Source organism: Apiospora kogelbergensis, assembly GCF_038363985.1.
Source record: "Apiospora kogelbergensis strain CBS 113332 chromosome Unknown utg000002l_segment0_segment0, whole genome shotgun sequence".
NCBI lineage: Eukaryota > Fungi > Ascomycota > Sordariomycetes > Amphisphaeriales > Apiosporaceae > Apiospora > Apiospora kogelbergensis.
The window spans coordinates 4,252,372-4,277,877 of record NW_027117419.1 but is presented as its reverse complement, the minus strand read 5'-3'; the positions used below and the strand labels follow the sequence as shown (position 1 = coordinate 4,277,877).

The window sequence follows — 25,506 nt, the reverse complement described above, 5'->3', positions numbered from 1 at the left end:
TTTTAATTTAAACAAGTGACACGTGAACATAAGAGCGTGGCTCAGTTGCAGGGGTGTGAGTGATAATACTCTTGGTTCTATATATAAACGTGCTTTCATACCAACTGCAACCGTATATGCCTAATCCGCCATGGCATTCCTTCCCTCTTGTTTAGTTCCGGAGATTTTCAAAGTGTGTCAGGCGGCGTTCTGTGTTGGAACGGGAATTGACAAAGTCGGGATTGTTGACAGTCAACTCGATACCCCCGGAAATAGCGTTGTCGACGGCCTCCACGCCTTGCATGAAGCTAGATAGTCACGAGTGTCAGAAGATTGTAAAAATGCCCAAAGGAGGGAAAACATGGTGTGCTGTCGAGAGGCGAGAAAGGGGGATGAAAGGGAGTCATGAAAATGAAAAGGCATGTCATACCTGTGATCCTGGTTTCCGACCTCATACTTCCAAGCACCGAAGCGCCCCCGCGAGAGGATGCCCTTGTCCTGGAGGTACGGCAGCGCCTCGGCGAGGGCGGCGTCGCGCTCGACGCTGGGGGTCGGGTAGCCGTGGTCGAAGCGGCGGACGTAGGTGCTGACGACCTCGTCCCCGGGCGCCAGCAGCTGCGTGTTGACGAGCCCCGCGAGGCAGTCGGCCAGCAGCGTCGCGTGCCGCACCGGCTTGTACGCCGACTCGGACACCTCGAGCATGACGGACCAGTAGGGGCCCGGCTTCGGCTGGGACGACGCGGGCTTCGCGCCGTTGGCGAGGTGCTGCGTCGCGAGCTCGATCGAGGCGGCGGGCTGGTTGTGCGGCGAGTAGTTGGAGAAGATGGTGGCGCGGTAGAAGGGGCAGTTGTCTTCGACGAAGTACAGCTGTGGGGTTGAGTTAGACAAGTTTCGGGCTAAAACAAATATTCGAAAAGAGGAGCATACCCAACATTTGTCACCGATACGGCTGGGGCGCTCTCCGCGAATGCCGACACCGACGACGTTCGTAGACGAGTAGAACAAAGGCTTGCACATCTGCTGCAGCTTGGTATCGCCCATGGACTCGGCAAGATGGTCGATGGACATGGTCGAGATAAGCGAGCGGTAGTTGACCACGGTGCCTGTCGTATTTATCCGGGTCAATGATGCGCAGTCAGTTGGACAGGGATCCTCCCACTCACTCACCGTCTTTAAGATGCACCTTTTTCTTGCCGGCATCGACCTTGGCAACGGTGCCCTTCTCGCCGAAGCGCGTCTTTTTGAAATCGAGCGTCTTGGCCACGGCGATCCAGATGCCGCCGGTACCGCCGTGGGCCGGGAAGCGGAAGGTGGAGTTCGGGCCCCAGCCGCCGGCCACTTTGCCAAGCACGGCATTGCGGACGAGCAGCTTCACGTTGGGCGCCGCCACGCGCTCTCCCACCCAGGTGGCGTTCATCTGTGCGAAAGGAGTAAGCAAATGCTCATCGTTTGACTGACGGGACAGGGGGAGCACATCGACATTTACCTTGGTGGTCGGCACAGCCCACACTTTAAAGTTGTAGGGGCGCACTGGCGGCCGGGTCAGTAAGTGAGTAGGCCAGGGTTACATCGTTGTTGATGGGGGTAGCGGGCTTACTGAAGATCTCATTGAGGCGGTTCCCGACGTTGCGGGTGTTCCACTCGTCAAAGTTCTTGGGCTTGTCGCTGGGGTGGCGGACGCGGGCCTCGAGGGCGGCGTCGACGAGGTCCTCGAGGCATCGGGCACGCTCCTCGGGGTCCAGCACGGCGATGTTGTTCTGGAAGGGGTACGGCACCCAGCCGTCCTGGAAGCGGACGTACGAAACTCGCTACATAACATCTGCCCCCCCGTGATACACGGGAGCCCCATGGGTGAGCACAAGCCAGGCAGATCGCTTTGGAAATGACGACGAGCGAAAAGGGACGAGGACAATCAACTGATAAGGGGTGCCCGCGCGGATGTGGCAATGGCTGGGTACTAACCTGGTGCGTGTACCAGTCGCTTTCTTGGGGTAGGGCTTCGTTGATACAGTCGTCGAAGTACTTGTAGTGCGAGAAAATGACGTGGCCGCCGACGTCGTACAACTGGGAAGAGGTATCGCTTATTAGCAGAACGTTATACCTCCTCTTAAGGCGGGCGGCGGACAAGGCGCCGGGAGAGCGGCGGGGATACCCACAAATCCTTCCGGGGTCACGTCAGTGGAGGCGAGACCGCCTGGCGTCTCGTTCGAGTCGACAATAAGCCAAGATGCCAAATTCTAGAAGTTGAGTTTCGAATAGTTAGAAACTGATGCCAATCCCGCATGGCATCGGAAACAAGACGGGCTCACAGTCTGCTGCAGGCGCTTTGCGGCGCCCAAGCCCGTGGGACCGGCGCCGATGACCAGAACGTCGACGTTGCTATGGGGAGTCAGTCAACGGCGAGACATGTGAATGCTTTGCTACTGCACTTACATCTCAGCCATTTGTGCTCTTGATTCGTCAAGGAAGTGGAAAGGATTATTACGTGAGTGAATCCGAGTGAGAATTAAAAGACCCAGCCCGTGCAGACTTTGGGGGAGAGGTGCTAATAAGCTTTCCGTATCATAGACGCGACGAGCTGACGCAATGCAGTCAATTCAGGGGAAATGAGTTCATCTCGGTTCGGGTGGGATTCTTGTTGTGCGCCAGTGGTGAAAATGCCGTCCAATGAGCAGCCGCGGGGCAAGACAAGGAAAGATGCGGTGCAAAGGCGCTGTATATTATCTCACGATATGTGATTGGTTCGGCAGGCATACTTCTCTTGAAACCAGGGCCCGATCAAGCAGTTGCGTTACATCTTGATCTCTTGGCGGGCCATTGTGGTAGTTGGGTGCTTCTGCATCACACTGGATATGTCAGGGGTGAATCTTGACCCTTCCTTCATTGTCTAACGGCGATTGGTACTGCTGTTGCTGCGCCGCAGCAGAACATGGCGCGGGGCTCTCAAAGGCAGGGGGGCTTCGATGTAAGACGTGGTGGGACGGTCCAGGTCTTACAGAGCGCGGGGGTGCTGCTTACGCGTCCATATTTCACGCTATGCCTACGAGTATGCTCGCGGCAGTTTAACAGCTGATGGCTGCATTTCACTTTAAAGTCACGTTTTGAATTCCTTACCTCTGTCCGGGATAATCATGACAAGCGCCGGTACGATGGCCGCATTAGGTGTTCGAACCCGGCCGGTCCCGCAGTAGTCTTGATTTGTCCAGAGGAACACACGCTCCTCAGAACAATTACCAGTTTTCATTCTTGGTTGCTTTTGAGATACCGGCGAGGGTAAACTAGGGAAGCTGTATCCTTCATTACCAGTAGGTAGTGTTCGTATTAAATCGGAACCGTTCCGACTTACCATTTGCAACACAGATTGCATTTGGTGTTATGCGACAGCATTGTCATGCTTTCCTAAATTTATGCTTTCCAGACGCTTGATGCCTTCACTGGACGGGCACACCAACTGCATTGAAGTCACAGGTGTATGTCGACCACCAGGAATACACTACGTTCTTGTCGTTCTAGAAACAGCTGCCTGGATACCTAGAAGCCTTGTAAGACCATAAGGGGCACCTTGTTCTGCCACACCCTGCGCACGAGGCTCTTATCTCCTTATAACAAAAGTTAGCCGGGCAGAGGACTTAGCATTACATGGACGAGGAAACAAGTCAAATACTCCCTCGGTATCAAATCATTTATAATAATACCATCATCTCCTTGACGAACCGCGTGATTCTCGCAGTACTTATCAACACGACCTCGGTGTTGACTAACTATATCCTTATCATACGAAGCCCAGCAATTTACTCTCACCATTCCTCTCAAGACGACAGGCAACTTAAATACACAACACCAACAACATGATCTCATAGATCTAGACATTGAACACGATTCCGCGGGTATCATGGATACCATTACCGGTCAGATGCCCGCTGGCTATAATATCGAGAATAACTAGCGTACTGATAAAAGTAAGGGCCGCGCCGTGGCCGATAAGACGGCTCCTTTTGCCATGGCTAATCATCCGCAGGAGCAGGAGGTAGACTCCGCCGACGATATCACCGCCTATGATGACCCAGACCTGTTCACCAACGCCGACATCCGGCGCCAGGAGACTGCGCTCCAAGAGATCTTATCACGACCCAATTGGGCGCCTGGCGAGGAAGAGCGCAGAGATGCATCAGCACTTCCCGCCATCAGGACAAAACAGCGCAGCATCATCCCGGACCTCACTGTCGTCCGGCACAATTACATGCTCGTGCTCGACCAGCTCCAACGCAACGTCATCGATACTCTCCCTCTCGACGCGCCCGAGCGAGATCTCTTGATCTGTCAGGCCCAGTGGATCTGCAATCGTATCCAGGGGCTCGACGTCAGCATTGAAGGTCTGCAACAGCGCTATTTGGAGTTCGGCCACCGGCCTGCTCCTGTTACAACAGCAAATTCTATCGAGGAGACGGATTCCGATTCCACCTCCTATTCTGCCACTACCACCCGATCCAGTACTGGAGAAGATTCGTGAGTTGAGCAAAGTTAATTAATACGAATCGTTAGTCTGCACTGACAAAATTGTAAATAATGGCATATTTTCATCGCATCCCATCCAAATATATCTTTCTTACACTGTCAACGGAATGTCGTTGGAAGAAGGTTCGTGGTCGTGACCAGCACCGCCATGGCTGCTTATTAATGAGTGGCTGGAGAGAGTAAGTGAGTGAGTGTGTGTGTGGCTGTACTAATTGACTGATTTACTGCCCCTCGTTTTTCGAAGGGTTGCCCCTCCATCCACTCGCCCAAAGCCAAAGCTCTCTCTTGGATTGGCTTTGAGTCATCGCAGCACCCGGCCCAAAACAAACTTCGAACTCGAACATTTGACTCGATTTACTTCAATCGTGCCAATTCGCGACTGTTATTACACGTCTTTTCCTGGCAACAAGTGCCGCATCCTGTCGAGCAGCTTTTTGTTTCTTTTTGCTTGATTTAGATCGACCCACCACCATGGCGGACGCAGTCGCCGACAAGACGGCCAAGATGGACCTGAACAAGAAGGCCAAGGACGACGAGGCGGACTGGGCCACCGACGAGGCCACCGGCGACAAGTACAAGGACATGGCCTACGCCGACATCCGCATCTACAAGAACGCCGCCGGCGAGGAGCGCTACATTCTGAAAGAGACGGGCGAGAAGCTGTCCAAGGGCGACGCCAAGAAGCGCGACACCAAGGCCAAGTCGAAAGCCGCCAAGAGCGCCGCCCCTCCCAAGCCCGTCAACAAGACCCCGAAGCCCGCCGCTGAGAAGAAGGAGGAGAGCGCCATCGACCCCGAGGCCATGTTTAAGCAGGGCTTCCTCGACGACGTCTACAAGGAGCGCCCCGAGAAAGACGTAGTCACCCGGTTCCCGCCCGAGCCCAACGGCTTCCTGCACATCGGCCACGCTAAGGCTATCGCCGTCAACTTCGGGTTCGCCAAGTTCCACGGCGGCAAGTGCTACCTGCGGTACGACGACACCAACCCCGAGAAGGAGGAGGAGGTCTACTTCAAGGCCATTGAGGAGATGGTGCGCTGGCTCGGCTTCAGCCCCGTCAAGATCACCTACTCCAGCGACAACTTCCAGAAGCTGTACGACCTTGCTGAGAAGCTGATTGAGCTGAAGAAGGCATACGTCTGTCACTGCAATGGTACGTGCGATACACCAAGTCGTCCACCCGGCGGCACTCACCTGCTAACACGTGTTCGTGATCCTAGATGACGAGATCAAGGCCCAGCGTGGTGGTGAAAGCCACGGCGAGCGATTCCGATGCGCGCACGCCGAGCAGAGCGTCGAGACCAACCTCGAGGAGTTCAGGGGAATGCGTGATGGCAAATACAAGCCCAGGGAGGCCTTCTTGCGAATGAAGCAAGACATTACCGACGGAAACCCCCAGATGTGTATGTCCAATACGACCCCCCAAGACCAAGGCCAATTCAGATTACTAACATGAATGGGACCAGGGGATCTTGCTGCTTACCGGGTGCTTGAGAAGCCCCACCACCGTACCGGCGACCAGTGGAGGATATACCCAACCTACGACTTCACCCATTGTCTTTGCGATAGCTTCGAAGGCATCACACATTCACTGTGCACTACTGAATTCATCATGAGCCGAGTCAGCTACGAGTGGCTGAACAAGCAGCTGGTCGAGTTCCAGCCGATGCAGCGCGAGTACGGCCGTCTCAGCATCACCGGCACCGTCCTCTCCAAGCGGAAGATCATGAAGCTAGTCGACGAGGGCTTTGTGCGCGCCTGGGATGATCCTCGGCTGTACACGCTGATCGCTATCAAGAGGAGAGGTGTCCCTCCCGGAGCCATCTTGGAGTTTGTGAACGAACTGGGTGTCACCACGGCGCCGTCAGTTATCCAGTTGGCACGATTCGACCAGACGATCCGACGCTATCTCGAGCGCACGACGCCCCGGCTGATGATGGTTCTGGACCCCATTCCGGTGGTCATCGAAGGGGCCGAGGAGGTGGAGATCGATGTGCCTTTCCACAGCAAGGACGCATCCATGGGCTCGCACAAGCTCAAGTTCACGCCGACCGTGTACATCGACCGGTCCGATTTCCGCGAAGTGGACAGCCCCGACTACCTCCGCCTCGCCCCCGGCAAGATTGTGGGTCTCTTCAAGGCCCCCTACGCCATCAAGGCGGTGTCGTATAGCAAGGATGAAAGCACCGGTAAAGTGACGGAAATCCGTGCTGAGATCGTCAAAGACGAGGTGGAGGAGGGCGGGCCGAAGAAGGCCAAGAAGGGCGAGAAGCGCAGCTACATCCAGTGGGTGCCGTCCGGGTCGCGCGAAGTGGAGGCGCGGATCCACAACTCGCTGTTCAAGTCAGAGAAGCCCGACGACGTCGAGGGCGGATTCCTCAAGGACATCAACCCCGAGAGCGAGGTCATCTACAAGGGACTGATCGAGTCCGGATTCGACGAGGTCAAGGCGAGAGCGCCGTGGCCCGAGGCGGCGGGCGAGAGCGGGCTGGGCAAGGGCGGGCCCGAGAGCGTGCGCTTCCAGGCGATGCGCATCGCTTACTTCGCCATGGACTCGGAGAGCACCGACGACAAGATCGTGTTGAACCGGATCGTGTCGCTCAAGGAGGACGCTGCCAAGAAATAGATAGATAGAGAGAAATAAAGAAAGGTGTCGGCACCGCACCCACCAAACAAAGTGCACTTGCGGGCTCCAGTTCTTTTGTGGGTGGTGGCCCGTTGCAGATCTCGGGAACCACTAAACAGAGCCAAGCTGGTGGCCGGGATGCTATTTTGGGGAGAAGGGGAAGTGCAGGGGGGGGCTGCAAGTGGTTCTCAAACCTCGCGTCTTGCCTGATCGGGCTAACTATACCAGCTCGATAGCCTCCTCAGCTGGCGGTCGCGGATGCTCAGCCTTAGTGTGGCCCCTGTACTGGGCCATGACAAACATAAGCACGCCTGACTTGGCGGTGGATTCGGCTGTCAGCAACCCACAGATGTTGCATGCTGACTTACTGTATAAGCATACATTTCATCTAATTCTCTCTCGATTAGTAGTGCTCCTCAAAAAAGACGGATACTATTGCCGACTCTAGCGTCGGTATCTTAAATCACCAATCTACTAAGAGCGTGCTGACGCTGACGACTATTATGTGGGCGCGTGCATGCGACGGACCAGCCGACTTTCCGCAATTCGGCGTATCCAAGCACAGCCCAAACTGCATGTTATAAAAAGGTCCAGCCGTCGCGCTCATAAGCAAAACATCGGAAGGACAAGAGCATTCTTTTCACACTCTCACTCTTGGTCTCTCGAACCCAGACACACATCCAAACCACAGTCTTCCCCGCACCGCGACGACCATGCACCTCTCGGCCGTCTTCGCCCTCCTGTCGGCCGCGGCCACGGCGGTCAACGCCGCCCAGTGCAGCGCCGGCAAGCCGCCCTTCAAGACGGGCGAGCTGAGCAAGGACCAGTTCACGGCCAAGGGCCGGCGCTACCGCGTGCACCTGCCGGCGGGCTACGACCCGACCAAGCCGACGCCCGTGATCCTGTCGTACCACGGCGCCCACGGCACCATCGAGAAGCAGTGCGCCCTCGACCAGCTGACGGACCCGGCCCGCAACCGCGACTACATCGTCGTCTACCTGCAGGCCCTGGTGCCCCAGGGCTCCGACAAGACCGAGTGGCAGGTCGCCCCGGGCGCCGACAAGACCGACGACGTCGGCTTCACGGCCGACGTCCTCGCCGCCCTCGACGGCGAGCTCTGCGTCGACCCCCGCCGCGTCTACGCCACCGGCAAGTCCCAGGGCGGCGGCTTCGTCGGCCAGACGCTGGCCTGCGACGCGACGCTCAGCGAGCGCTTTGCCGCCTTCGCGCCCGTCGCGGGCGCCTACTACATCAAGAACACGCCCAAGGACATGTGCGAGCCGACGAGCCGGGTGGCCATCCCGTGCGCGACGCGCCGCAAGGACACGCCCGTCATGGCGTTCCACGGCGGCGCGGACCCGACGATCCCGTACCGCGGCACGTGGCGCAAGAAGACCAACAGCTGCCTGCCGGACATCCGGCACTGGGCGCGCGAGTGGGCCGTCGCGCGCGACGGGCTGCAGGGCACTCAGCACAACACCACCATCCCCGGGTCCCAGCACGGCGTCCGCAGCGCCTGGCGCGACGAGCGCGTCGTCCTCGTCTACGCGGGCGACGAGGTGCAGCACGACTGGCCCAGCACCACCGTCAACAGCGACAACAAGGGCCACTCCGTCGCGGCGTTCAACGCGTCGGACGATATCATCAAGTGGTTCGGCAAGTGGAAGCTGTAAAGAGGGGCTCGGAAACAAGGAAAAGCTGAGGCTGTTCTTTCCCCTTTTGCTTCCCCCTTCCAGTTCAGAATCAGTCTCTCGTCGCGGGTAGCTGGTATCGATACCGCACCAGGCCATGTCACAGCAAAACCGTCTTTCAATGTTTTCCAAATTCACTGTATATATCTTCTCACACACCTATACATACATCACAAAACATAAACACTTATCTTGGTGTTTTAACTTAAAAGCCTTCTTTCTCACATGAGAACCGACTTTTCGTTCTCACACTTCAGCGGAAATTTCCCCCTGACATGTTCGATTTTCTCTCCTTCTCGTGCTTGGGGAGTGTTCCACCTATTACACATTTGGCGTGGTAACAGCTAACTGTGATATCCGCCTGATTTGTCTGCTCATCCTTCTTCTTCTAGTGCTAATTGTTCTGCATGCTACTTTCATGTAATTGGTTCTGGGTATATTGTGGTGAGTAACGAGCGAGTATAAATCACGAAGGTGCAGGGATAACTCCTTGGCATTAAGCAATGGTGTGTAGTATGGATCAGGCACATGATGAGATGTCAGTAATGATGCCTTGTCCAACTAATCTGCCAGACCAGCAGTGCCAGCAGTCTCTGGGGCTGAGATTTCCAAGCCAACAAGAATAGTGCACCACAGATCAACACGATGCACCGTTTGAGCAGCGGCGGTGAACCCCACTAAGCAGCCTGGAGTTCCCATACGGACCTGCCTTCTTGGAAGAAAAATGGTCCGTGAACCCTGGGAGTGGCGTGGACAGCTGTGAAGGTCGAACATGACATCAACCAATAAAGATTTTCGACCCCGAAAGCATCATTTCTCGAGATGGTGGCCAACAAGGCCGTCATCGCCATAGACTACACACCTCGCATGCATGCCTCTAGCACTCGAATCGCCAGCAAACAAAACCAAATCCTCCAAGGTGTCTCACGCACTATGAACTTCGCTGCTTCACTCGGCGGTGGCCGTGACAGCTTCCATGTAGTTAGTTGGTTGAGACGTTTGAATAATTAGTAGCTATTCTTGACTTTGCAATCCCATCAGTTCACGGGACCTGACATGTGCTTGCCAGACAAGTATTCTGTAGTAAGCACAACCAAACCGCCGGGATTTCACTCATGAGAACCGTGTCTTCAAACGAGGTAACAAGTCTATTAGTCATTTTGGGGTCACCTCAATCGACCCTTTGCCAATTTTCCAACATGGGAAGATGTATTACATGATATCATTCCACCCGTCCATCAATCAAACAATCAATCCCACAGCTAGCTATCCATCATTACATAGTCGTTCGTATTCCCATACTTATGTCATCTGTATTCCCTCATTGCGCGTAGCCTCCGTCGTGTTGCGTTGTCCGATGCCGCATGGATTTAGAAGAAGAACAAGTGCCAAAACAAACCCGAAACTCCGTTTTCCCTCGATAAACAAGAACCTACAACACTAGAACTCGCGCGAAGCAAAACCCATCATGGTGTCCCCGGGGGTGTGTGCCCCGGCTTACCTTGTTCCTGTTTATCCGTCACTGGGGGTATATCCATCGTCATTCCCAACACGTTAAATCCCATCCCGTCGTTAGTGATCCTCCCTCATTTTGTCTTCTCCTTCTTCTTCTTTCGCGTCTCATCTCCCGACGGAACTGCTGATCGAGCTGCTGACGCTGCTCATCTTCTCGCTGACCTTCTCGCCGAAGCCGCCCATCCACTGGGGCACCTTGATGCTCATGCGCACGCGGCCCTCGACGACCATGTTGACGACCTCGATGAGCGCGAAGGTGCCGCTGCCGAGGGCGCGGAACAGCGCCAGGCTGGCCACGGACCACAGGATGAAGCGCAGGTAGAAGTTGTCGCCGATGCCCGAGCTGCCGTACGTCTCGCTCACGGCCATGCCCAGGATGGCGTTGGCGATCATCCACGACACCACCATGTACGTGCGCACCGACTTGTAGTAGTCCTCCTGCATCTGCGCCTCGCTCAGCGGCGTCTCGGGCACCTCGACGCGGTCGCGCAGGTTGCGCAGCGCCTCGTCGTAGCCCGAGTCGATGTCCAGCTGCTCCGACGGCATCTCCAGCTCGACCTTGCCGTCCTTGCCGATGGCGCCACCAAGGTCCCGCTTCATCACGTTGTCGCCCTTGGTGCCCCACGTCACGTCGTGCGTGTTGCAGAAGGCGTAGACCTGCAGCGTGCAGATGTAGCTCGGCAGCAGCATGAAGTACTGCGCCGACGACGTGAACATGTGCCAGGGGTCCAGGTAGAGGAAGGACATGAGGAAGTACAGGCCCGTCGTCGAGGCCATGGACACGATCATGTTGGTGAAGACGTTGTTGCCAATGTTTAGGTCCTGGTCCTTCTCCGTGAGCTGCTTCACCACGATGTAGATGGACGCGAAGATGGTGTAGAACATGATGATGCCGTACACGATCATACTGGTCATGTAGAGCTTCTTAGCACCCTGCGGTCGATTACCCAGCGAGATGAGAAACTGCATGCTGATGAGCAGCACGCAGCTGTATCGCAGAATGGTGAAGATGATCAGGCCAATCTTGTGGCCGAACGGGTCCATTTTCGGATCGGCAAGACCACCGGCAATGAAGTAAAACGTGAGGTAGAAGTTGGCCAGGGAGAAGTAGGTGAACAGAAGTTGCAGGAACTGGTACAGGAATTCGATGTGGAGGAGCACCTTGCGAGCCAGCGTGTGGTCCGTGGCCCAGATCTGCTTGAAGTGGACGAGCGAGTAGACGGCGGCAAAGAAGGCACCGTTCAGCCATCGACGGCGCTGCGAAATGAACTCGGGCACGCTATCTATTGGGGGAATTAGTCAAATCGGCCAGAGCAAAGGAGGGAGAGGAGGAGTAAATATGCAGGGAACTTACCAGGAACATCCGTCTCACCAGTGCACCCCTTGACGTACTTCAGAACCCATCTCTCATTCCGCTTGGCCACAAGCTCCCAGCAAAGAATACGATCTTCGGCCAGGTACATGTTGGCCGTGAAGACGTCGGCGTGTTGGCCGTGCAGCGTCTCCCCCTTGAAGTACTGGCTGAGCGGCCCGTGACCCGTCTCGTCGTTTTGCAGGGCGTGGTAGCGGTAGGCACTCAAAGCACCCGGCAGCACGGTGATGTAGCCGAAGACAGACTCCAAGGGCTTGTCCAGGATGTTGGACATCTTGTACTCGAAGTTCTGCGACGCCACCAGCGGGTTCAGCAGCGACAGGCCGAACTTTCCCTTCATGGCCTTGATCTCGCCGCAGGCGCCGGCGACGGTCGAGTCCGTGTCGAAGGCCTTCCAGAGGTGGTACAGCGAGTTGTTACCGGGCTTGGTACCGACGTCGAGGAGGATGCAGACGTTGGGGTTGAGGGCCTTGCCGAGCGCGTTGAAGAACCAGCGGTGCGAGTTCAGCTTCTTCTGGTTCTTCTCCTTGAGGCAGAAGATCAGCTGGCAGGGCACGATGCCCTTCTCGGCGCCCTTGAACTTGAGGTCCGAGTCGAGCGAGACCTGCGTCGTGTACTCGTAGACGTGGGCCTGCACGGCCTTCTGGTTGACGTAGTTCTTGGCGATGCCGTGCTGGTAGACGCCCATGGCGGCCAGGGCGTCCAGGGTGCGGGGGTGGATCTTCTCGCGGCCGTCCGACACGATGGCGACGACGATCTTCTGCCAGCCCGTCTCGCCCCAGGTGCGCGACTTGTTGCGGCCGCAGAAGTGGCTGATGTTCTTCATGACGGCGTGCATGGTGCGCGTGAAGCCGATCTCGTCCTCGTTGTACATGGTGACGCAGATGAAGAGCTCCGTCTCGCGCAGCGTCTTGCCGATGTTCTGGCGCAGCTTGTAGCCGCGCTCGACGAAGTCGTCCGGGTCGCACGTCACGGCCGTGTAGCGCATGTGCGTGAACTCGACCTCGTCGCGCCGCGGCAGGAAGCTGTACAGGATGGTGGGGATCTTGCACTCGAGCACCAGCTCGCCGTTGATGAGCTGCACCTCCTTCTTGACCACCTGGGGCGCGCGCACGCCCCGGCGCTCCTGGTGCCCGTCGGGCGCCGGGCCGTAGTGCTCCACCTTGTCGTCGTACGGCGTCTCGGGCTCGTCGTCGTTGAGCGTCATCTGCGACTGCGTGCCGTACGAGCCGCGCGCGTAGCGGCTGTCCCCCATGTCGGTGCCGTCGCCGAAGACGTCGTCGTTGTCCGGGTCGAGCGGGATGTCCACCGTGGCCTCGTCGTCGCGGCCCGAGGAAAACAGAGGCGCGGGCTCGCGCGGCAGCGGCCTGCGGGGGCTCCCTCCGTACCGGAAGGAGGGCGTGCCCGGCCGAGGACTGCCGTTGATGTCTACCGGCTCGTACTGCACACTAGAAGGGGGTGGGCGGCTGTATTCGCTTCTGTAGTCGCTCCTGTAGTCGCTCCGGTAGTCGCTTCTGTAGTCGCTTCGGTAGTCGCGACTGTAATCGGACGTCGTGGACATCCTCGAGGGCGTCCAGGGCCTGGTGGGCGAGCCGGTGTCGCGCGGCTGGTAGTAGGAGGGCTCGGGCGGGGGAATGTGAGGAGGGTCGATTATCGAAGATCTGGTGGAGTTGAAGGAGGGCGCGTAGGATCGTCGGGGCGTCGGTCGGATACTATCGGGGGTCTTGTGTGAGTTTGCGCTGCTAGGTGACGGGTCTTGTTTCGCGGTCGAGCTTCTTCCACCACTGGGCGGTTTGCTGCGGAGCGACGCTCTTCTAGGCGAAGGGCCCTCGGGTATGGTCGGCAGACTTTGGACAATGTCTGCCTCGACAGCTTCGGCCGGGCGAGCCTTCTTCTGCAACTTTACAGTCGGGGCCCGCTTGGGTTTGACTACCAGTTGCTTGCGCTGGAAAGACTTGGGCTCGCCGTGGGCGTCGTCAGCTGTTCCGGCGGCGAACGACACACACTTGGGCGTCGGAGCTTCTTCCTGCTTCCTGAGCTTTTCGAAATGCTCGGGCGTCGTCGCCGTCGTCGACGGGTTGGGTGAGTGGCCGCTGCTGTTGTCATTGTTGGCACCTCTGACTTGCTGGGGACTTGGCAAAGCAACAGGAGGCGGCAACAGCAACAACGGGGAGGGCAGAGGCAATTGGGGGATGACATACGGACGTGACTGTGACTGTGACTCTGGTAGGGGCTCTTCCATGGACGTGAGGAGTCTCACGCCACTGCCGCCTGATGGTGTTTGGTCCAGGTCGTCATCGTAATGGTTGTTGTAAGAATAATCCGGCGGTCGGCCGTCCATGGCAGCGGCTCTGGCTCAGCAGCGGGCGCCGCGAGAATGTGTTTGGAGAGCTAGAGTTGAGGTGAGGCGAGACAATGGATTTCTAGTCGCGAGTGTCCAGGAATGCGATGATGCAAGCCCTCCAAGTGTCGGGCGCTTTTGCGATTTGGGTGGGCGGACGGGTATGGGTGTGGGTATCTCGAGATTCCGATCCGATCCAGCTGTACCGCAAGTGTCGGTGAAGTAAATAGTTGGAATTGGGAATTGAGGGGGAGGGGGGAGAGTGAAAGAAAAACAAAACCAAACAATTGGAAAGATGGCGATATTCAAACTGATTGGGACATTCGATACCCAAGAAAAAGGCCAACTTGGATTTCTGACTTGATGAGTGGAAGAACGTCGAATGGTCCAAGCAGGCAGGCAGATGCAGGTACATACAGTCGATGGATGGAGATGATTTTCAGGCGGGGGGGAGCTTGGATAGCTCGGACTGCGATTGCTGGGGCTGTTCTCTCCAAATCTTGTTTTCTCTGGACTCGCGATGCGTTGGCGGGGCAACACCATGCGGGCGCCTAAGATTGGATGTTACCTGTGACTGTGACCAAGACAAGACGCATGCACTGCCCAACGGTTTTCGCAAGTTGACTCTCTTGGTTTTTCCCTCTGATCTTGCGACTCACCCGTCCGTTCAATTGATGTCTTTTTCGTCTCCTCCGTCTTCCCCTCTTTTGCCGATTGATTCGATCGTGTCTTGCAGAATCGGCGGGCGATGCGTGTGATGGCAAGCGTTAGTTAGGCGTCTGCTCTCCCCCCCACTGAACCAGCTTGGTCAACTGGGCGGGTTGCCCTAGTCCAGCAGCAAAGCGGGAATCGTTAATGCACCGACTCCATCCTCTCCGTATCCTGCTCCGTACGTAGACACATCACCGTTGATTTCGTGCATAGGAATAAAAGATTTCGTGCTTCTACGTTGCTTCCTGGCGCGGCGCTAGATACGTGTAGGCAGAGTGTATCCACAATCAGATGGGGATTCTCGACAGAATGGCTAACTCGTTGATCTATATGAGAAGTCCTATAGCCCTACTCAAGCAGCATCCAAGGCGAGACCTATCTATCTGTCTTCTTCCGTTACCAGTCTTCGAGGCGGTGTGACGCTTGGTGGTGATGGTGAGGCGTCTGTGCCCAAAATACCAATGGCACCTTGGTAAATATTTCCAGCCTTTTCTGCAGACAACCGTCGGTGACACATGGCGACCCGATGCAAGTCAATTGGCTCGAAGCTGGAGGCTCTGCTCCTCAAGGCGTTTGTCCAAGCATCCCGTAGAACATTAACTTGGGATTGACTTGGGATTGACTACGTAGACCCAGCCCGAACCCAGCAATGTCCAAATGTCTCAAGATCTTGGAGGAATAGTAAAACAAAAGTCTCAATAGTATCATTAACTTCCACAGATGCACATATTGTATAAGCTATGATCGCTCGCAAGTTTTAATCATTTCAATCATGAACCAACCAACCAACACATCGCCCAGTCGTACACACTGCCCTTGCTCCACTTGCCCACCGCCCGGATGCGGCGCCCGTTGATGTAAAATATAAACGGCACGGGGACGAGCATACACGCGAAGCCCCCGAAGATGCTCTGGCCGGGCCCGACGCCGACGCCGCGGTAGAGCGGCGCGACGCCACGCCGAGGGGGAACGCGACGGCGAAGCAGGTGCGCAGGAACGTGTTGGCGGCGACGGCGCTGGCCGCGTACGCCTGGGACGTGTCCACCAGGTAGTTGAGGGCGGCCTGGGAGATGGTGTTGAACCCGGTGCCCGCCAGGTACAGCCCCACGACGGGCACGATCCAGTGCGTCCCCGTCGCCGGGTCCGCCGTCCACCCCATCAGGAACAGCGACCCTGCGAACAGCACCGGCCCCAGCATCATGGGCCGCAGCCGCCGTGGGCGCGGTACGTCTTATTGTACTGCAGCTGGTTGAGTACGTTGAGAACGGCGCCCGTGAGCGAGCACAACAGGATGGCCACGAAGGGCAGCTCGCGGGCCACGGCGCCCCAGCCCCGCGGCTCGCCGAAGATGTAGGGGATGGCGCCGAGCTGCATGTAGAGGATGCCGTAGCAAAACCTCGCGTATAGCGCCACCAGCAGGCAGCTGGGCGTGCACAGCAGCTGCAGCGGCCACACTAGGAGCTTGCTCGCCAGCGCCGGCACGCCGACGTCCCACGACGACCATGGCGTACCTGGACATGGCGACGCCGCGGTGGTCGGGCGCGAACAGGTCGCCCAGCACGCCGCCCGTGCTGGGGACGGGGGGCCGAGGCGAACAGGGCGCCGAAGAAGCGCGTCAGCAGCAGCGTCGGCAGGTCCTGGGCGGCGGCCGCGCGCCGAACGAGAAGCAGACGGCGCGACGAATATGGGCGTTAGCACGGCGGCGCGGCGCCCGTAGACCTTGGACAGCGGCGCCCACGCCCGCGGGCCCAGCCCGAAACCCCAGCAGGAACAGCGAGAACCCGAGCACGACGACCTGTTCGCCGACGCCGAACGCGCGCGCGCGACCTGCGCGGTGCCGGCCGGGTACGCGCACGAGGTCCAGGTCGCCCGTCATGGCGGCGAGGCCGTAGAGCAGCGTGGTGCCGACCTTCTTGTGGGCGGGCCGGTGGAGCGCGGGTGGTAGGGGTCGTCCGTCGGGCCCGTCGAAGTCGACCAGCTGGTCCGCCGTCGTCTTCAGCCGCGCCAGCGGGTGCGTGTGAAGCGTGACGCCCCGCGCAAGGGGCGGATCCTGGCGACGACCGAGTCGGCGCGCGTGGGCGTCCGGCGAAGCGTCAGCTGTTGCCAACCCAACACAAGGGCCGGTCGCGAGCGTGGCCGGGTCGAGGCGGTCGCACGCACACCGCCGGTGGCCGTCGTGCTCCTGCTTGGTGGCGGGGGCAGCTCGCGGTGCTCACTTTCCTATGAAGATGCGACTCTGGCCGGGACTCGAGCGTGGTCGACTGGCTGTCGTCGCTGTTGTCGAGGCGTATCACAGCCATTTCAGCCAAGGAGGGCGACATGCGCAACATGATTTATTCTGTCTATTTGAAGCCATGACTGCCAACCTACGTACTTGAGCCTTCGAGTGTCGCATTCTTGCCCATGACTCCATACTTGCTTGCAGTTAGCCGACCGTTGCCGGGCGCGGGTGTAGATGACGTCGTGGATGAACAATCTACTAGCATCTACATAACCACAGATCTGCTGGCGACGGCTAAAATGGGAGGCATTTAGCGCACGTGGGGACCAAGACTTCCCCGGGGCCGTGTCGGCAAGCCATCACGGTGGCGACCGTCTTCCGGCGACCGGTCAAAACGGGGGTTCGTCAATCGGCCATTCCTCGAGGAGGTGAGGGGAAGAAGAAGAAGAAATCTTTCGTCGCCTCCAACTGAAACTCGAACACAGAGAAAACTCCAGGCTAGGATGAGAGGGGTTTGCATTAGCCAATTGGGGGTTCGTCCGGCTGCGAATTTTCTTTTTGCCCTTTTGCCCTTCATCCTCATTTCGCATTTTCCAATCCATCTCCATCACGAACATCCGTGCGCCATCAAGCAGTCTGAGCACCTGTCAGCTGTCGGACCGTCACATCGCTCATTGTACGTGCCGTGATGTGTATGCATATGCGATTGTCATTATTGCACGTTTGCTGCACGTTGGCGTCCTCCTCTTCTGCCTCCCTCACTTCCAGAAGGTTTCCGCGTCCGTCGGGACAGTCCGACTCTGCCAATTAGTCGGCTTGGCCAAATACCACCCAAGCGGCCAACGGGTTGAAGATCTGCACCCTTCTCCTGACTATATACGACCATCGTCCTCGTACGGCATTTCGCGTAGCCAGTGGTCATTTCCGGTGCAGAACGCAGAGTCGCATTTGGGGTCGAAACTGGCCCTGGCAGGCTGGGTATGGAGAGCAGCATCCCGACGCAATAGGTGACTGCTGCTATAACAACCGAACGATGGAAGGGGAAAACAAGTTGGGCACCCTGGTCGTTAATTGCCTTTTTTACCCTGCGAGCGAGCATTTATCCCATTTGGTACTGCCAGGTCCGAGGGATGCGGCGGTGGGTGTGGATCGCGATATTAATATCCTGGTAGCTGCGTTTTTTACGTCTTTGCTGACCGCCAACGACCCGGTCAGTACCTGGTGTCTGTCTGCTCCCAGTTCCAGGCTATTAGTACGGGCGGCACCCAGCGCAGCCACCACCAACGGCACCCGACTTCTGTAAGCTTAGTCAACTTTCTCTCTCCCTCTCTCTATACCCTATAACCGTGTATCCACTATCGCCGTCTCTCTGTGTCTGTCCCTCTCTCTCTTTCTGTCTCTTCGTTCTGGCCCTGTCCAGACATGTTTCGTAGCCTAGCCGTCCTTCGGGGGATCGTCACTTTTACCACGCGTCCCCTCGGACTTAAAACAATGTTTCGACTTGTTTGTCGATGAGCTGGATACTCGATTGGGTTAAAACATCTTTGTGGCTCTTCCCGCGCACCCGTTGCGCCTAGCAGCCCAGGTCACCCTCGTTAACTCGTCCCTTCTGCGACGAGGACCATGTGGGATTGGATCGTTATCACTGTTTGGGGTCTTCTTTGGGTTCGTGACAGCGGAATATGGGAGTGGGTTAGTGTTTCAGTCTTCTAGCACGATCCACCCGCCCAGAGCAGCTCTCCCCTGTCTAGAACCTGGTCCCCCCCCTGCAAAGAACGAGCCCTAAATTGCCAAGGGTTGCACTGGCGAACTCGCCGACTTGTCACATACTCCGTAGATCTGTTCAATATCCGGCCTAACCTATGCAGCTATTGCTTCTTTTGGCCTGCAGTTCAGATCAAGCACGTCACTCGAATCTGCAAGTTTTCTGCAAGCCGGGTTTCAAATCCGGGGTGGTGTGCCATGAAATAAGAAACCCTAAAGAAGGGCTTGCTTCCTGTTCGCCCCGGCAGCCGGGGCTGCATCCGGTCCTGCCTAAGTCCTGCCTTAATATGTAGACATGTCTGGCATCGCAACGCCCGGGCCTTCTTCACCGGCAGACGGCAAAATGAATAGTTCCTGCTACTAGACTAGTAGAGAAGAGGTGGGCTTCATTTTGTATAGTGGTTGTCAAAACGCGACAAACATTCTGCAGCTTCAGATACACCACACACGACCATCCTCACTCACAGAAGCAAGGAAACCCGGTCAGCATACGAGCGTGATCGACAGGCCAGCCCAATCTCTTAGCTGTCGTCATCTCTTTCTCTCTCTCCTTGGGTCGGCCGTCAGCCTGACACGAAAGCCTGGTGTTAAGATGTCCCCAATATACACCCGTTCCTCGTGGTTCCCAGCGACCTGGCTAGCCTTAACTAGCCTGGCAGCTGGGTCCCTAGTCCCTCGCTTTGTCCTCCCCCTCTGTGCCCAGAGCGTGCCTGCATTCGGGACAGCAAGGGCTCCCGAGAGCTTTCTGCCCTCTGCGGCACGGTCTGCCGTAACGGTTTTCTCACAACTGATAGAATGCGTCTCCACAAACGGCGCTCCCTGCCCCTTGTAGTGTAGCGGCCGTCATGGGACCCCTGTCCCTGTCCGCCAAGAACACCTTCTTGCTGTGTCTCGCAGGCGCATGTTGTAGACATAATAAGTATGTACCCCAACGTCCTCAAGCGGCTCACTCCCACCATGCATCCTCTTGCTTATTATTAGTAGGATATGCCGTCCGCCAGCAGCATCACTTGAACTTGATCGCGTGGCTGGAAAGAACCGGGAATCGAGCCTGTTGTTCAAGACAAAAGAGAAAGGGAAAGGGATAATATTGGTCATCTCCCTCTCTCTCCCCCTTCTTCCACCTCCTTAAGACGTTACGCCCGCCGGCCCTGTTCGATTCCACATGAACCCCCGTGTGGCCAGGTGCCGCCCCTTTTAACCCGCTACTCTCGAACGGCCACCACAACGCAACGCCCAATAGCTATAGAATCCAGCCCGACTGTCCGCCATGGCCGCCACGAATCCCGTCCTTCCGCCGAATATCGAGGAGCTCCGCCTCATCGACCTGTTCGGCGTGGGGGCCTACAACAACCTGGACGAGCCGAAGCCGTGGTCCAACGACGCGGGGACGCTCCAGATCCTGACCATCCTCTTCCTGGTGCTGTCGTGGACCTTTGTTACTTTCCGGTTGTACGTCCGATTACGTACGGTGCGCTCAGCAGGCTGGGATGATTTCTTCGTCTTTCTGTATCTTGTAAGTGATGACCCCTGCTTGCCCGCTCCACGGACGCGCATGTGAGCGAGTCATTCGTTTTCTCACGACGTATCAACCAGATTGCGGGTTCGGTAGGATCCATCTGCTTCATAATCGGTACGTAATTCAACAACAGCGGTCGCCTGTACTTGATCACCGCCGGGGAGGGAAAGAAAAAAGACTAACCCCTGGCCTCCACACAGCGCTCGACTACGGAGCCGGCCAGCACATGATCCTCATCGAGATTGGGAAGCTCAAGACGTTCCTGATCCTGTTCTACCTCATGAACGGCTTCTTCAACCTGGGCTCGGCCTGCATCAAGCTCTCGCTGCTGTTCCAGTACCTGCGCATCTTCGAGCGGGGCACGTGGATCTGGCGCGCCACGCTGGCCGTCATCGCGGCCGTGTCGGTCTGGGGCTTCACCTTCTCCTTCATGGCCTTCGTGCCGTGCTCCCGGGGCCCCCAGTTCGACCCCCTCGGCAAGACGCCCGACACGCGGTGCTGGGCCTACGGCTCCGGCGACCCGGACATCTTCACCATGACCTTCAACGCCCACACCGTCATGAACATGATCTTCGACCTCGTCATCCTGCTCCTGCCCTTCCAGCTGTACCTCAACAAGACCATGACCACCAAGATGCGCCTCGGCCTCCTGGCCCTGCTGTTCATGGGCGCCCTGTAAGTCAACTTTGCGACTTCTGTGCCCACCATATCACCTTCGACTAACCCTTTTCTCCCTTTTCTCTCCCACCCGCAGCGTCAACTTCCTCTCCATCTGGCGCCTCCAGACCATCCTCGAGCACAAAGCGGCGTGGTTCCCGACGCACGACCCGACGTGGTACGGCCCCATCAGCATCCTGCTGGGCGTGCTCGAGATCAACGTGGCCTCCATCTGCGCCTCGGTGCCCATCTTCTGGCCCGTGGTCGCGCCGTACCTGGGCAGCATCTTCGTGACGCACGAGGTCAGCGTGCAGGTGGTCGAGTACCGCGACCTCGAAGACGGCGGCCGCGGCGGCGCCACGTCCACGGCCCCGTCCACAGCTACCGACCGCAAGAAGCAGCAGCAGGTGCATCACCAGCGCAGCGACTCCGAGATCCGCCTTAACTCCTCCCGCCCAGCGGCGCCGATCGCAAGGACGGCGGCGCCAAGGACGAGGAGTCGGGCAAGATCGTCGCGCCCGTCGTCATCGATGCTCAGGAGGCCCGCGTCGACCGCTGGTTCGACGACGCCTTTGCCGGCTACCAGGGGCGCCGACGGCGCCGAGGAGCCACTCGAGGATGGGGTCGTCGCAGAGCCGGGCGCGCAGCGACAGCGTGCGGCGGAAGGACAAATGGTACAAGATATAATTTTAACAGCGGATGCCTGTCCCGCAGTCTCTTTTATACTATAACAGAAGAACGATATCGGCTGGGCTGGCTAAAGATTTAATGCATGATTTCTAATGACGAATGGAATACAGTACTCGTCAGGGGCGACCATTTTCGTGCCTCGGACTGGGATATGCCCAGAATACTCCTCTTTTCCCATCCTGCTAGTCTTCTCCTTCCCTTCAATGAAGTGACTTGTCACGATACCAGCGTACCGGGTCTCGACGTTTTGCATCGTACGTGTTAGCAGGCGGAGGAAGAACACCCCTAGACATGCAGCATTCACAAACTCAAATCCAAATATTCACTCACATAACATTTGCATATCCACCCTGGCCAGTCGAGCTTTTACTTGGTACCTAGTACACTCTAAAGGCCCCTATCCACCTGAAGGTTTGACCCATATGTTTTCACGTTCACGACAAACCAAAGCCCGTCATCTTCTTTTCTTGGAGGGTCATTGAGCCAATTTCTCCTTCGGGCTTGCCAACTTTTTGTGACATAACTATGCCATCAAATGGAAACCTTACTGGATGGAATTTGGAAGAGATGGCCCCCAGACTCCCATGATCTAGGTCAAAGATTTTAAATGCTCTCTATCGTGTATATCTTGAATAGTTCACGACTTTAGTGCAATCTTCTATCAGCAGCAAGGAAACCCCCCCCCGTGAACCATATTGCACAAAGCTACCGCAGTGTGGAGATGGTCGGCGCTTCGTCGGCGCGCTTCCTGCTGCCCGCCTTCTACCAGGCTTGCGGGCTGTTAATGTGGCAACAAGGCAACAATGCAACAATGCATTTGTCCATGTTGCACGTTTGATAGGCGGTGGCACGTACCACGCAAGAGTCTGGGGGAACTGACGTTGAAATAAAGTTGCTCTAGTCTAATTTGTCGGCGCCGGCAAGTTTGCTTCAACCGCCCGCGAAATCGTGCATCTGGTTTTCTTTTCTTCTCTCCTTGATAACTATGCCTATTTTGCAGAATGTTTTAAGTGGCGATTCCAATGGCGTCTACAACTAGACATTCCGATTTGCCGTTAGCCGTGTCTGAGGTCCAAGGCTCTTCTGTCTTTGCTCTGGCACTCCATGACGATCTCCATATCCGAGTGAAGCGGCACGTTGCAGGTTCAATTCTTGCGCCCTGAATGGATGGCGCCTTGGCATGCAGGGGACCCGTCGACCGTCCCCGAGATTCATGCAAAAGTCCACTGCCCAGTAGGAACACACAGGCAAAAAGAGTGATCGGCCATCGCGAGTGGCGTTTATTAGCGCCCCGCGGATGAGACAAAAACAAACGACCCCTACACCGAGCTGAGAGTGACTGCAATTACATCTACTCGTCATAGACTGAGAGAAGAAAAGCAGGTCTCGGCAAGGGAGAAACAGTAGACGGGGATCTTAAGTTTGCCGTTGTGCTGCACTTTTCCCATCTTTTCGATGGAGTAGAGGAAACGATATCACCTGCGGCATTGCAAGTCCGCTGGAAAGAAAGAAGGGGAAAAAACGAATAATGAGAGGAAAAAAGAAAAAGTAGGGGTCCACGACACCGCTTCGACGGGCTATAAGACCGGTCGTCCTCTACTTTGCTGGTCGACCGCAAAACTAGAAAAGCTTCTTGGAGATCTACTTCACGATATTTTCTATATGCGAGCGACCGGCTGCCCAAAGTTGTCGTTGCTGTTTTGGTTTCAGTTCTTTCCGTTCTATTTACTTTGTTAACTAACCATAAGGGCAAATCGCCGTTTCGAGATATTCCTGTTGTCACAGCTTCTTCAGATCCTCCCACGACCATGACTATAACCATTATCGAATCTTCGCCTTCGGAGCGAGAACCCCTGATCGGCCACAAGAAAGACTACGTGACCGTAACGACGAAGCCGCTCAGCGACACCGGAAGCGACGACGACGAGCCCGAAGCCGCGGCCCCGCCGTTCCTGCACGACGCCTCGCCCGCCCAGTTCCTGGTCATCTTCTCGCAGATCCTCGTCATGCAGTTCATCGGCTGCTTCGACGCCACCATTATGGCGTCGTCGCACCCCGCCATCACGTCCCACTTCCGCGCCGCGCCCGCCGCCTCGTGGCTCTCGACGTCCTTCCTGCTCGCCTCGACCGCGTCGCAGCCCCTCGTCGGCCGCCTGTCCGACGCCACCGGCCGCAAGCCCCTGTTCCTGGCCTGTCTGTCCCTCTTCGCGGCCACCACGGCCTGGTGCGCCGCCGCGCAGAGCATCGGCAGCCTGGTCGCCGCCCGCGGCCTGTGCGGCGTCGGGGCTGGCGGGCTGATGGTCCTGGGCGACATCATCCTGAGCGATTTCGTCCCCGTCGAGTAAGTGCTTCGGAGAGATGTTCAAGACAGCTCGCTTTGGGCAATGGCCGTGGAAACGCTAACTTAGAGCCACCGCTCTCCCTCTAGACGTCGGGGATTGTACTACCCCTATTCGAGCATCATCTATGGGGTCGGGTGTACACTCGGGGCGGCAATGGGCGGTTTCTTGGCAGAGCATCTGGGATGGCGATGGATTTTCGCTTCGCAAATCCCCGTCATGCTTGTCTGTCTCTGTATCTCGGCTGTGGCCATCCCCCATGACCTCGGCATCAAGGACTGCACCACGAGCTTGCGCAATTCACTCAACGATTTCGACTTTTTGGGGTCAGGTCTTCTATGCATCATCCTAGCCACCATGATTCTAGGATTGGTGGGTCAACCCTCCTATTCACAGTCCCTATTGCTTGTCGCTAACTTGTGCATGGTTACAGAACCTTGGTGGTCAGATCCTCCCTTGTAAGTCCACACTGCTCACATAGCTTCGCTCTCTGCTAATATTATATCTCAGGGTCACACCCCATTGTCACCTCTGCCCTTGTCGTGTGCATTACATGTATCCCGGTCTTTTTATACGTAGAATGGCGCTGGGCAAGCCATCCTCTGGTACCTCTGGACTTCATATCGCACGCCCCAAAGGCCAACCTGTTGGCGTCTAACTTTATCTCCACCATGCTGACCAACTCGGTACTATTCAATATGCAAGTTGCAAAAACCGGCCGCTCTATCCCATTTTGATCTATATACTCATCCTTCTTGATGGTAACCGACTGACCATTACTCCCTCAGGCCCATATTCCTCCAAGCAGTGCTGCTGGCATCTGCCACGCGCTCCGGCCTCCAGCTCATGGCGCCCTTCGCCGTGACCTCGCTCGTCTCGGCTCTGACGGCTTACACCATCGCCCGGACCCAGCGGCTCCGGTGGTCGCTCGTGGCGGGCACGTCGTTCTTCCTGGCGGGCGCGCTAGCGCTGACGCGGCTGACGCGGCACACGCCGCACCTGGTGGCCGTGCTGACGCTGGTGCCGACGTCGGTGGGCCAGGGCCTGCAGAACCCCGGAACCTTCCTCGCCGTCCTGGCGGCGTCCGGCCGCGACCGGCAGGCCGTCGCCACCAGCATCATGGTCCTCGTCCGCAGCGTGGGCCAGGTCGTGGGCATCGCCGCCAGCAGCCTCCTGCTCCAGTCCAGCCTCCGGCACTACCTGGGGCAGCTGGTGGAGGAAGGCCCCGGCCGCGACGAGGTGATTGCGAGCGTCTTATCCTCGATTGAGTCTATCTCCTCCTTAAAGCCGCCCTACCAGATGCAGGTCGTCGGAAGCTATGAGAAGGCGTTGAGGGCCCTATTCACTGGCTTGGCTATTCTTGCTTTCATTTCGTTACTCATTCTTTGTCCTACAAAAATACCCAAAATTGGTTCACGCAAAGGTTGACGTGTCACTACAAATCATATCAGAAAAGGGAGCGTTGCCGGACAACTAAAACATTAACCTCACACGACAGCCTATTGTACCACATTAATTTCAATTTGTTCACTTCATTTCATTATATACTACTTTTAAAAAGGAGAAGAG

General features: G+C 57.0%; 9 protein-coding genes across 9 annotated transcripts; 5 read left to right on the top strand and 4 right to left on the bottom strand.

Annotated features, from left to right (window-relative positions):
• Nucleotides 1–151: 151 nt before the first annotated feature.
• Nucleotides 152–2,423, bottom strand: PG998_004317 (uncharacterized protein; the record flags this gene model as incomplete). Its single annotated transcript, XM_066871135.1, has 9 exons — nt 152–287; nt 410–846; nt 907–1,082; nt 1,147–1,509; nt 1,577–1,763; nt 1,942–2,043; nt 2,136–2,216; nt 2,289–2,358; nt 2,413–2,423. 9 exons carry the CDS (start codon nt 2,421–2,423, stop codon nt 152–154), a joined length of 1,563 nt encoding a protein of 520 aa, XP_066734885.1.
• A 1,556-nt stretch (nt 2,424–3,979) lies between these two features.
• On the top strand, nt 3,980–4,489 carry PG998_004316 (uncharacterized protein; the record flags this gene model as incomplete). The annotated part of the gene is made up of 1 exon (XM_066871134.1): nt 3,980–4,489. The coding sequence occupies one exon, from the start codon at nt 3,980–3,982 to the stop codon at nt 4,487–4,489; it is 510 nt and encodes a 169-aa protein (XP_066734884.1).
• A 476-nt stretch (nt 4,490–4,965) lies between these two features.
• PG998_004315 (uncharacterized protein) lies at nt 4,966–7,117 on the top strand (the record flags this gene model as incomplete). The annotated part of the gene is made up of 3 exons (XM_066871133.1): nt 4,966–5,644; nt 5,712–5,894; nt 5,958–7,117. The coding sequence occupies 3 exons, from the start codon at nt 4,966–4,968 to the stop codon at nt 7,115–7,117; spliced, it is 2,022 nt and encodes a 673-aa protein (XP_066734883.1).
• A 713-nt stretch (nt 7,118–7,830) lies between these two features.
• Nucleotides 7,831–8,790, top strand: PG998_004314 (uncharacterized protein; the record flags this gene model as incomplete). The annotated part of the gene is made up of 1 exon (XM_066871132.1): nt 7,831–8,790. One exon carries the CDS (start codon nt 7,831–7,833, stop codon nt 8,788–8,790), a length of 960 nt encoding a protein of 319 aa, XP_066734882.1.
• A 1,638-nt stretch (nt 8,791–10,428) lies between these two features.
• PG998_004313 (CHS2) lies at nt 10,429–14,036 on the bottom strand (the record flags this gene model as incomplete). Its single annotated transcript, XM_066871131.1, has 2 exons — nt 10,429–11,606; nt 11,678–14,036. 2 exons carry the CDS (start codon nt 14,034–14,036, stop codon nt 10,429–10,431), a joined length of 3,537 nt encoding a protein of 1,178 aa, XP_066734881.1.
• Nucleotides 14,037–15,513: 1,477 nt separating this feature from the next.
• Nucleotides 15,514–15,906, bottom strand: PG998_004312 (major facilitator superfamily domain-containing protein; the record flags this gene model as incomplete). The annotated part of the gene is made up of 1 exon (XM_066871130.1): nt 15,514–15,906. One exon carries the CDS (start codon nt 15,904–15,906, stop codon nt 15,514–15,516), a length of 393 nt encoding a protein of 130 aa, XP_066734880.1.
• Nucleotides 15,907–15,944: 38 nt separating this feature from the next.
• Nucleotides 15,945–17,047, bottom strand: PG998_004311 (uncharacterized protein; the record flags this gene model as incomplete). The annotated part of the gene is made up of 4 exons (XM_066871129.1): nt 15,945–16,115; nt 16,183–16,318; nt 16,409–16,932; nt 16,964–17,047. The coding sequence occupies 4 exons, from the start codon at nt 17,045–17,047 to the stop codon at nt 15,945–15,947; spliced, it is 915 nt and encodes a 304-aa protein (XP_066734879.1).
• Nucleotides 17,048–20,002: 2,955 nt separating this feature from the next.
• Nucleotides 20,003–21,595, top strand: PG998_004310 (uncharacterized protein; the record flags this gene model as incomplete). Its single annotated transcript, XM_066871128.1, has 4 exons — nt 20,003–20,252; nt 20,452–20,926; nt 21,006–21,406; nt 21,495–21,595. The coding sequence occupies 4 exons, from the start codon at nt 20,003–20,005 to the stop codon at nt 21,593–21,595; spliced, it is 1,227 nt and encodes a 408-aa protein (XP_066734878.1).
• Nucleotides 21,596–23,406: 1,811 nt separating this feature from the next.
• PG998_004309 (Major facilitator superfamily) lies at nt 23,407–25,365 on the top strand (the record flags this gene model as incomplete). The annotated part of the gene is made up of 5 exons (XM_066871127.1): nt 23,407–23,939; nt 24,027–24,309; nt 24,371–24,395; nt 24,448–24,637; nt 24,726–25,365. 5 exons carry the CDS (start codon nt 23,407–23,409, stop codon nt 25,363–25,365), a joined length of 1,671 nt encoding a protein of 556 aa, XP_066734877.1.
• Between the last annotated feature and the right edge of the window lie 141 nt (nt 25,366–25,506).